The following is an 11,246-nucleotide window of genomic DNA, read 5'->3' on the forward strand; positions in this document are numbered from 1 at the left end:
CACCTGAGCCCATTTTTTAAAAAATATGTCTGTAATCTTATTTTTCTACTGTCCCTCAGAGAAAGTGGCGTGGAAACGTGCTGTCCGAGGTGTCAGAGAAATGTGCGATGTATGTGAGACAACCTTGTTCAATATCCACTGGGTGTGTCGTAAGTGTGGCTTCGGAGTATGCCTGGACTGCTATCGGCTCCGCAGAAACAGGCCAAGGGAAGGTAAGCTTCTACAGCAAGAGGAACTTCAGCGTTGACTGCTCACTGCAGTGTGAAGTAATTTTTGCCTTATTGCACATTCTTCAATAAACAGAATTGTGATCAGAAGATTCACTGGGGTATTGTTGGGGTTTGTTTGAGAAAGTAGGAAAACTACAGCTTATTTTAAGCTTTTCTTTAGATGTAGATGAAACACCAGAGGATGAGGTTTTCGCTTGGTTAAAGTGTGCCAAAGGCCAACCCCATGAGCCACAAAACCTCATGCCTACGCAAATTATACCTGGAACAGGTAACATACACGGCATGACTGAAATAAATGTAAGTTACAAATATTTAGGAAGTAAATATGATCTCAAATTATTTTGCATTGATTTTCCCCTTTAGCTCTTTACAACATAGGTGACATGGTGCACGCTGCAAGAGGCAAGTGGGGTATAAAAGCCAACTGTCCCTGTGCCAATCGACACACAAAGCCTCTAGTACGGCCTGCTGCCCCCAATGGCATTTCACAGGTAGCGTTTTGCCACACTGGTGTTTTTCTTTTGGCTGCATTTTTTAAATAGTTTAACTTAAAGGCTCTGCTATTCTTTTGTACTTGCCTCAGCAGTCTACAACAAGCAGTGGGGGTGGCCTTACAGTTGCAGCCTCTAGTACTGGCATTACTCCAAAATCAGAGGCAGAAGCATCGGTGATCAAAACAGAAACTTCACAAACCGCAACACCTTCAGACAGTGGGGGTGGGGAAAATGTGGCCAGTACCAGTAACTCTACCAGTGGCACATCTTCCCCTTGCAACGTCACCCAGTCCTCTTCCAAGGACTCACGCTCATCAGGAGAGGGTAACAGTTCTGCTCTACACTGGTTGGCAGACTTGGCCACACAGAAAGCCAAGGATGACACCAAGGGTAAGCAGGAAAAATGAAATGACGAGTCTGTTTTATTTCAGTGCATAAAGACTGTTTAGATCAGTTTCATATTTAAAGTTGCATCACTGTCCTTTTGCCATTTTCTTCCAGAATCTGGCTCATTTCGCTCCATGATGAGCCGGGAAAGTCGGCCTCCCTTTGGCCTGGACTCACTCAGTGCCCTGTCAAAGCCTTCTGCTTCCAGCCCTAAGCTATTTAACAGCTTGTTACTGGGCCCCAGCATGTCCCAGTCAAAACCAGAGGGGTCCAGTCTCCGGGACCTGCTCAACTCCGGACCGGGAAAACTGCCACAGGGCCCTGGAGAAAGTGGGGTACCATTCCCCTCCGTTTTTACCTCAACAAGTGTATGTTTCTCACTATTCCATTGCTTATTTGTTTATTGATTTATTTTAAAATCTTCCAAACTTACAAGAAAAATCTATTATAAAGTAACACTTAGATTGTATTACTGCCATCTACTGGTTAAGTATCTTTTTAATTCATAAATTTCATTTAGACAAGTGAAAAACTGTTTTCACACATTGGGAAAAAAAGGTTAAAGTACATAGTTGTGTAACCAAGACTTAATCTTTGGTCATTTAGAGCGACAAAATGAAGAGCAGCCTACCGAACTTCCTGGATCACATCATCGCCTCAGTTGTGGAGACCAAGAAAGCAGAAGGCCGTCGCTCTGGGGCTTCTGAAGGTGGCGAACTTGCTGTAATGGGGACTCGTAAAGATGGAGTGATGGGTCTTAGTGTTTTGGAGCCACATACCTCTCACTCCTGGCTCTGTGATGGGCGACTCCTTTGCCTTCAGGATCCCAGCAACAGCAACAACTGGAAGATCTTCAGAGAGTGCTGGAAGCAGGGACAAGTAAGAACCACGAGCATTCTAGCTCAGCATTTCTGCATGAATGTGGAATGGTCGTGTATTCTGTCAAAGGTTGGCATATATAAGAGCAAGTCTGATCTTCTCTTCCATGTTTCCAGCCTGTTCTGGTGTCGGGGATACATAGACGGCTGAAAAGTGAGTTGTGGCGACCTGATGCCTTCAGTGAGGAGTTTGGAGATCAGGATGTAGACCTGGTCAACTGTAGAAATTGTGCTATTATTTCTGATGTGAAGGTGCGAGATTTCTGGGACGGCTTTCAGATCATCTCCAGTGAGTACACAACCTGTTTTCACCTAAATTAAAAGTGCGCTTTACCATTTGATGTCAGTTGAATATAACTCATGTATTTTCTGTGATTGCAGAGCGACTGCAAGATAATGATGGCAGCCCCATGGTTTTGAAATTAAAGGACTGGCCTCCTGGTGAAGACTTCAGAGACATGATGCCCACAAGGTGAAAACCCCAGTGACTTCTTTGTCTCTAGCTGTTTCTACACCAAAAGGGTTTGAACCACAATTTTCTTTTGTCTGTGAAAGTGTAGCGACGACATTGCAAATTAGGAGAACATTTAGAAATTTATTGACACATGATACTGGCTTCCTTTCTTGGTGCTTTGTGCCATCTTGGTGATTTAGCTTTCACTTTTCTTTCACATGTACAGATTTTTTATTTAATATAATAGCCATAATATTTTTTGACAGAAAATTTTAGGGATATTTTTAGAAACCTTTTGAGTTATTTAAGTTCTGAATTCATTTTAAGGTTTAAGATAACATTTTTCTCTCCTAGTTTTCTCATTTTTTATTATTTAATGCTGCTCTTCCAGGTTTGATGATTTAATGGAAAACCTCCCCCTGCCTGAGTACACAAAAAGAGATGGTCGTCTAAACCTTGCTTCTCGTCTTCCCAACTTTTTCGTGCGTCCTGACCTTGGACCAAAGATGTACAATGCCTACGGTAAGAGGGAGTATCTGATGTTTCATCTGTCTTTCCCTCTGTTAGGTGAACTACTGAGAAAAACCCTCCCTGGGCACTGAAGTATGCTTTTTCATAAATCTAGAGATGGGTAAAATGCAGGGCCTAATTTCCTGATAACAAATAATAAAGTAAAAATTGTTGTCATAATAAATCAGGTTTTCCTCTCCCTTCTGTCTTGGACTCCTCCTTTAAATTTACCTGCAGGTTTAATCTCAACTGAAGACAGGAAGGTGGGAACAACTAATCTCCATCTGGATGTGTCCGATGCTGTCAACGTCATGGTTTATGTTGGGATACCTCATGGAGACGACAACCATGAGGAAGGTCAGTAGACTCAAAAGACTTCCTGTCTCATGCACTCACACACGCTCACACAAATTTAATATGCACCTCAGGATTAACCGAACAGCTAAATGTTATTAAAATCACAGCTTAATTCCCAGAGGGAAATGAAATAAAAAGATTTGTATTCACAGTAATTTGTAGTTGTTGGACTTTCCCTCTCGTGCCAAATAACATACTTTGTGTGCATTATAAGTATGATGTAATTAGATAACTAAATCACTCACTCACTCTTTAGCTAATACTCCCTGAGCAGTTTTGTGGATATTATCATAACTTTGCCAAAAAAATATTATGGTTAGGCTTATAGGTTGGAGAGACCCTCCAGTGGGTCTCACCAATTTACATTGTGGCAAAATTTCTCCTTTACAGAGGCAGATATCTCTGGACGGCAAGGTCTGTAGACTTTCAGTTGTATCACTTGAGTAGCATGCCCTTCTTCTTGACTAACTCCCCTTCTTCTCCTCTCCTGCGCTCCATCCTTTTGTTACTATCTGTGCAGTAGGGGCCAGAGCACCGGGACCTATCGCTGTTTGTATTGCTGTATTGTATGTCTTGTACCCTGCTCTAGATTTAAATGCAACCTTTAATTAACTAAACTACATATTCCTGGTGTTACACTCTAGGGAATAATCTATTATTCCTCTATGTAGACCTAAAGTTTTGGTTAAGATTTGTCATATTTGCATCAATTTTAATTCTCTGAATTAACAAGAGTGCAGATGTCGTAGAGCTTTTTACTGGGGCTGTCCTCACTTCCTGTTTGCCCCGGGTGCACAGTGCTCTGGTCCTCAGTCTTGGGAGAGAAGTTTGAATGAAGGGTATCTAGACTGGGCATCCCTATTCCCCTTGCAGTCCACTTTTCCCTCACAACAGTGACTGAAACACTCAAACCCACACAAAACAAGGGATAGGTATTGTTAGGATTTTTTTTTTTAAAACAAGTGCTTCTAGTCGGATAGTATCCTTTGGTAAAATCTAAATTTCTAACTGCACAAGTTCTCATTATGCTCCTTGCTTATTTATTACATAAAAATCCATCATTGTGGAATCTTGTCAGTTGTTTAAGGGGAGGAGATTTTTTTCCACTAGTTAACTCTTATTTGTCTTTGTTAAATTTACTGTTAATGGTTTTAATGGTTATCGGCAACCAAGTACTTAAACCAGTTTAGTATTAATCCTGGTGTACAAACCGGTGCAGTTGTAGGTGCACACACATGAGTCCGTCTTCCTCTTATGGCCAAGTTTTTATCCACACATCACATTTAAAATGCACACAGATTTTAACTCAAACTGAACTTAAGCTGTGAAAAGAATAATCTGCAAGTGGCCTGATTTTTATTTTTAAATGTCTGTGCTACAACACACACATTCCTGCAAGTTATTAATACGCAAACACATGGTCAGGCTGTGTAATAAAACTTTGACGGTAAACGGCTTCGGGCTTGTTGGAAACAAAAGGCAACTCAAGCATAAATATCAGCCATAAACTTGTTTTCACTGATCTTTCTAAAGCAATTTGTATTAAAATGAGAGGCTAATGGACTCTAAGGCAGTAGTTTTAGCTGCAGTAGGATAAAGAGTAGGCTGTGGATGTGAACATTGTGTTAGTAAATGTGGTTGTGTAGTCTGTAAATTTTCCTCTTTTTGCTGTAGTGGTTCTCAACTGGTTTGGACATATCCAAATTTAGCTGCATAATTTTTAATTTGAGCAGGTTTTATTGCTTTGTTAGGATTAACTTATGCTTTAGAGTTATTTTGCTATGGGATTTTCATGCAACCCTTTTCCTAAATATCTTCTTTTACTTCCTCCTTGTCCTTTTCCCCTCCTCCCATTAGAATCTGTATCTGCTTCTAAAAAGCGCATGGCTGAATTTGCCCGACCAATCAGAGCCGGTCTCATAAGTATTTTAACAGTACTTGTCTGCTTTTTGAGCACTGATGCACCACCAAATGTGACATTTTTCTTTAGCATCGTCATCACAGCCAGTTAAAAGTGGCAGTGAAGTGACGCCATATTTCAGAAAGACTTTGCTCTGTCAAACTCAGGTTTGGGACAGGAACTTTCTACCTTTTTGAAGCTTAACAGAAACTTGCTTTCAACCTCTTGTGGGGCACTGTTGCATTTTTTACTTGATCAGATGACCTGATTTACACACCTACTGTGCCTGCACAAATGCTTGCCCCCCCCCCCCCCCCCCCCCCCCCCCCCCCCCCAGTTATTGTTGCTTGCAGCTAAATTCATTGGTGTGAGTTCTTTGTTGCCAGACGATGAACACACAGAGCTTCTGCCCAGGATGCTTGTTTCTAACAGCCACATCATGCAGGTGGAAACAGCTGTAGCTGCTACACAGCATCCTAAGAGAAGCTCTTAAAAATGAGTGGACTTCAGATTGCAATTCACTTAAAATGGCTGACGAAACATTACTGGGACATTGACCACCAGTTGAGAACTACAGTTCTTCATCATTCTTGTCAAACAGTATTGTGGATGGACATTAACTCATTTATGAATGACAGATGAAAAACTTTTAATAGTCCCAATTACTTTCCCAGGTGTGACAATGCAGACTCTTGAAAGTAAAAAAAGACAAAAAAAACGCTTTAATGTTAAAGAAACAACCAACCACAGATCAGAGTCTCGATTTCTATATAAAGAAGAAATTCAACCACAGTGTGTAGTTAAAGCCCCTTTATTGATTAATATTTTGTATCCTGTATCTGTGTGCTTTGTTTGCTTATTTTTTTGGTCACCAGAGGTCATGACCACCATTGAGGAAGGGGATGTGGATGAAATGACAAAGAGAAGGGTGCATGAGGGAAAGGAGAAACCTGGAGCTCTCTGGCACATCTATGCTGCCAAGGATGCTGAGAAGATCCGAGAGTTGCTCCGCAAGGTCAGCAGCCAGTAGATTTCTGTGTTGTAACTCTCTGTAACAACATGTCAGGGTCCCTCAGGCAGCTGATAAAGTTAGTTTGAGTAATTCAGGAAAACAAGCCCCCTTGTTAAATGTAATCCTTTTTATACTTGTTTTAACTAACGTGTCAGGTGGGAGAAGAGCAAGGTCAAGAGAACCCCCCAGACCATGACCCTATTCATGACCAGAGCTGGTACTTGGATCAGGTACTTCGCCGCCGGCTATATGAAGAATACGGCGTCCAAGGCTGGTCCATTGTTCAGTTCTTAGGAGATGCTGTGTTTATCCCTGCTGGAGCTCCACACCAGGTCAGACATGTTGCATGGTGTAAAGTATAGATATCTTATGCGATTCTTAGACACATGTATGTGTTTTCCTTTCATGAATCTATTTTCTCTTCATCTGCTCTCCTCTCAGGTACACAACCTGTACAGCTGTATCAAGGTGGCTGAGGACTTTGTGTCTCCTGAGCATGTGAGGCACTGTTTCAGACTGACACAGGAGTTCAGACACCTGTCGACAACTCATACAAACCATGAAGACAAACTACAGGTTGGTGTGCTAGTGTTTTCCACGTATACAAACATATGGACTGTTTCTGTTTTGTCTCTGTCTAGAAAGATGCTTTTAACTATGGATGACTCAAGTCACTCTCAAATGTTATTTTTCTTACATCCTTAATTATTTTGACATTATTATTAGTCATTTTTAGACATATGTGTATTTTATAGGTTGGTTAGATCTAAAAGGTACATTTAAATGATGTTTGCTTTTTAAAATGGCTATGCTTAAGCTACATGTGATTTAGACAATATGTATATATTTTTCTTAATTAAAAAAAAAAACAAACATTGTGGTATTTGAAAAAAAATGAGGTGCTGAGGAACAAATTTAAAGCAATGCCCAATTCTGGTCTTGTTTCTGTAGGGCTGAACTAATCTGTATATGGTGAAATTTAAGTCACCATGGCCAAGTTTTTTTTACATCAAAATTCACACACACAAACAAAAAAAGTAGAAAAAAAACCTAGGTCAGCAGAGGCTAAGCGGCTGGCAGAAACATTAGTTATCCAAAGAAATCAAGAACTTTAATGCTATGCAGCTCTAGAAAAAAATGCTCAAGCTGCACCTGTTTCTGGTGAAGCATTAGACTGAGAATATACTGGCTGACAAACAACGCCAGAAAACGAGAGCAGCCTCCATCATCAATCTCACCCCGAGTGTTTGAGCTGCACCTGGAGGCCGTCCTGCAGAAGGTCCATGGAATACATTTTAATTGCAGTCGACTAAAATACTAATGGGAGAGTGGCTAACTAAGACAAATACTATGATATTTAAGACTTTTTGAGCAACCATAAACGTAGCATATAACTAAAGAGAAGCTGCTTTTAATTAAATGAAATGCAAGTCCAAGTAGATAATCACCATGAAAACGATTAAATGTAAATCTGGAGGAGGAAAATCTGCCAGAAGCAGCGCAGCCTCATAATCTATTTTAGAGTTTGACATATTTAGTTTTATTCAGCATAGAAATTAGCACTTAAAATATATTTTTAAATAAAGCAGAGCCTGAAATTTACTGTGTGATTGTGGGACAAAATTTACTCAGTTCCTGCAAACCTAGCTCTGATAATGCGGAATAATTCCCGCATATAATCACAGCGGTGTGATAACAATGTGCAGAGGACGTATGCATCGCAGCCATAAAACTAAAAGGAAGAGCGGGACTTCCACTACCTATTCAGCACTCTCCCGCCCCAGTAAAACTATCCATTCACGTGGCTTGAACAGTAGTGACACCAACCGTATAATTTAATGTAGTGTTGTGTCGTTTGTGCCGTTTTTAACAGCAGCTGTGAAGAAAACAGAGACACACACTTGTAGTTTGAAGAGGAAATTAAAAGGTTTCTAAAAACTTTGATTTTATTTCACAAAGCTATCGTCTGATGAGATTGACAGAAAAAAATGTTATCCCGTGGTCAGGAATTATGAACGTCTGGAAGAGATCATTAACTTGTGGCCATGTGTTAGTTAAGCACACATTATCATTTAATTTGGTTGTATTTTAATGATGAGAGTAATTATAGAAAAGTAACTTAACTCACTGGTGATTCAGTACAAAATGAATTAGCTAATGCAAATATTTCCTGGTTAAATTCATGAAAGAGATGAAGTACCCTTCTAGAAACACCAAGATATGGCAGCTGCATGAATAAAAAAGGTCTGCCAGAAATGCACCAAGCTATTAGAGGTACACTTGTGAAAAATATTGACAAAGTTGTTCTTAAGGTCCCGTGTTGTCCTTAATAATGGCTGAAACCACCATAAGTAATACCAAGTAACTCATTAAGAAACACAGATGATAATCAGATTGAAACAAAACTGTTAAAGAACTCCTAAAATCACGTGAACATGGATTTAGCACAACGGAGGATAAAAAACAATTAAGAAATTCACTAAATAACACAAACCTCATCAGTCTCATTTGAGAGCTTGACCCACCCCAAGACCAGTTTGATTTTACTGGAACTCTTATCAAATGGAAAGAGATTAAGTAGAGGAGACAGAGGATACGATAGAGCAGAGGTCCCCAACCCTGATCCTCAAGGCCCGCTATCCTGCAGGTCTTATGTCTACCTGCTGCAGCTTCAACGGCTCTCTGACGAGCTCAGCACAAGTCTGCTAATGAGCCAATAATTTGAATCAGGTGTGCTGCAGCAGGTAGACATCTAAGACCTGCAGGATAGTGGACCTTGAGGACCAGGGTTGGGGACCTCTGCCCTAGAGCATGCAGGGAAATGACTTATTACACTGATGCAGCTGAAAGAGTCAACAAATTACAGCAATGAATATAGTTTTTATACCAAGCCGGTAAAGACTGACATGTAAGCTGGTTAAGAGCACAGAGAAGAGACCAGAGAGCTATCTGAGATTATGACTAAGAATTTTTTTTTTCTACTTAACATTCATGCTTCACATAACGATTAACATTTTTATAAACCTTGTTATTGTTCACAATAATTTAAATACCCATCAGTCTGTGGGTAATGATTAAAAAAAGTTCTTAAAATGTAATAAAATGAGGTTAAGAAATTGGAGTGCACTTCAGATTTTTGCTGCTCCACCCAAAGTCAAATATATATTATTTTCAATACAAACATGAGTAAGGGCTTTGAGAGCACAGGTAGCTGGATGTGTAAAGTATTATTTTACCGTGGAAGATTCCCTGTGTGTCGATGTTTTAACAGATTAACTCTTGTTTTTTTATCAGGTGAAGAACATCATCTATCACGCGGTGAAGGATGCTGTCGGGACATTGAAGGCCCACGAATCTAAGCTAACACGCCCTTAGTCTGTCACCCCAAACAACCAGCTGCTGAAGACCACTCCACTACGTACACACGGCACACATCAGACACCTGCATAAGTACAAGCTGCAGCGTACAAAGATGGTGTCGGTTGTTTGGGGATGTCAAAGTTTGGGTTTTGGCCAAGAGAACATTTCGTTTGGGGAGGGATTAAACAGGGAGGGGCTAATCAATGCTTCGATAAAGGAAGTCCTTTATCGCTGTTTCACAGTACGCTCAAACTTGTCTAGTTGTTTTCAAATTTCTTTCTTTTTTGATTAACATTGTATTTAAGGTCAGTGTGTTCTGTTTTCATTGTATATGTAAGATGTGAGTAAGGGAGGTAAAAGCTGACGTGCCTTTGAAGCAGAGGTTCAGCAATGATATAAACAACTGAGTAAATGTGAGTACTGGGCTAACTTTCCTATTTTGATGACATTGGTATTTTTCTTCGATAGCAGCAATGTTGACCTGTTTTTGTAGATTTTTTTTTTTAAGTTTTTAAACAGCTGATTGTTTCTGCCCTCTGTGGCTGAAATGAATTTGAAAGCAGCCAGTCAAGGGAAGCAGACCAAAGTTTTGTATTTTTAGTTTTCTCATTTCTCTCTCTTTTTTCTTTTTTTTTTAACACAGAAAGGTAATGAGAGTATCAGAGAGGGCAGTTTAATTTTTTTTTTAACAGAACTACTGGCCATTAACATTGTGTCAATATATATATTGATCTTAGCAGTCTGTTTGATTTTTTTTTCACAATAAAGTTTACAAAAACATCATCTTTCTCTGCAAAGTCTCCTTTCATCCACAACCAGTGTGTCTCAGACAAGGAAATATTTGAGTGGCCGAAGGGCAGCCACTTGTAGGTTTAAAGGTCCCATTTTATGCAAAATTCACTTTTTAAAGGTTTTCTATCAGTTAAATGTGTCCTCATAGCCCATGTACGAGGCCTAAAAATGAGAAAATTCTGTCTCTTCTCTCGTTTAATCCACTTTTTAGCCAATGTGTGCTCAAACAGGTTAGTCTGAGATCTCTCCCTTTAAAATCAACAACCGGGCCCCAGCAAAAGCCGGATCTTCTCCCAGAGAGGAGCGTGGACATGCACCACTCATGAACATTTTAAGATTCAGACACAGAAACAGCCCGTTCTCATTAGAGCTCACTAGAGCCACACTTGGCTGAAATTAAGGACCAAGGCTGAATGTGGGGTAATACAGTTTGAAAACAGTGTTGTTGGAACCTTTGACATGCTTATGAAATTGTTGAAAAAATGTATAATATGGGACCTTTTAATAAAAAAAAGTCAGGTTATTAGTTAACAGTAGTAAGCATTTAAAATATTTAAGTTCATATTTTGACATTAATAAGTAGACTAAAACATACAGTTTAAAATAATTTTATACATAAACTTTAACACAAAGTAAAGAAACATCTGGTGAATTTATTTTCCCTTTAATGTCCTTGGAGAATCTGATTAGCCACTTTTATACCATGGGGTTAAAGCTGTTAGGATCATGCTGTGGAATGAGCAACATGGCTAAAGTGTTCAACAAAATGTGCAAGATTCCCTGCAATATTCTCTTGTTGCTATTCATTTGTGTTCTGTGCAGGTGTGTGCCAGTCACAGATCTTGGACCTAACTCCATCCACAAAGCCAAGA

At 39.8% G+C, this 11,246-nt stretch overlaps 1 protein-coding gene across 3 annotated transcripts in view; it reads left to right on the forward strand.

Moving 5' to 3' along the window:
- kdm3b (lysine (K)-specific demethylase 3B) overlaps window positions 1–10,365 on the forward strand; it is a 28,318-nt gene extending 17,953 nt beyond the window's left edge. The window contains exons 11-25 of one of the 3 annotated variants that reach the window (XM_041989829.1): window positions 60–212; window positions 391–498; window positions 594–721; window positions 814–1,114; window positions 1,226–1,479; window positions 1,718–1,990; window positions 2,107–2,278; window positions 2,371–2,461; window positions 2,835–2,965; window positions 3,191–3,310; window positions 3,701–3,724; window positions 6,086–6,225; window positions 6,378–6,554; window positions 6,664–6,798; window positions 9,517–10,365. In XM_041989829.1, the coding sequence (XP_041845763.1) occupies window positions 60–212; window positions 391–498; window positions 594–721; window positions 814–1,114; window positions 1,226–1,479; window positions 1,718–1,990; window positions 2,107–2,278; window positions 2,371–2,461; window positions 2,835–2,965; window positions 3,191–3,310; window positions 3,701–3,724; window positions 6,086–6,225; window positions 6,378–6,554; window positions 6,664–6,798; window positions 9,517–9,597 (2,288 nt within the window). In that variant the 3' untranslated portion in view covers window positions 9,598–10,365. The remainder of the gene's footprint in view (window positions 1–59; window positions 213–390; window positions 499–593; window positions 722–813; window positions 1,115–1,225; window positions 1,480–1,717; window positions 1,991–2,106; window positions 2,279–2,370; window positions 2,462–2,834; window positions 2,966–3,190; window positions 3,311–3,700; window positions 3,725–6,085; window positions 6,226–6,377; window positions 6,555–6,663; window positions 6,799–9,516) is intronic. The other 2 variants (XM_041989830.1, XM_041989831.1) reach the window with 2 other exon arrangements.
- The last annotated feature ends 881 nt before the right edge of the window (window positions 10,366–11,246 follow it).

Source organism: Melanotaenia boesemani, chromosome 7 (assembly GCF_017639745.1).
Source record: "Melanotaenia boesemani isolate fMelBoe1 chromosome 7, fMelBoe1.pri, whole genome shotgun sequence".
Classification (NCBI taxonomy): Eukaryota; Metazoa; Chordata; class Actinopteri; order Atheriniformes; family Melanotaeniidae; genus Melanotaenia; species Melanotaenia boesemani.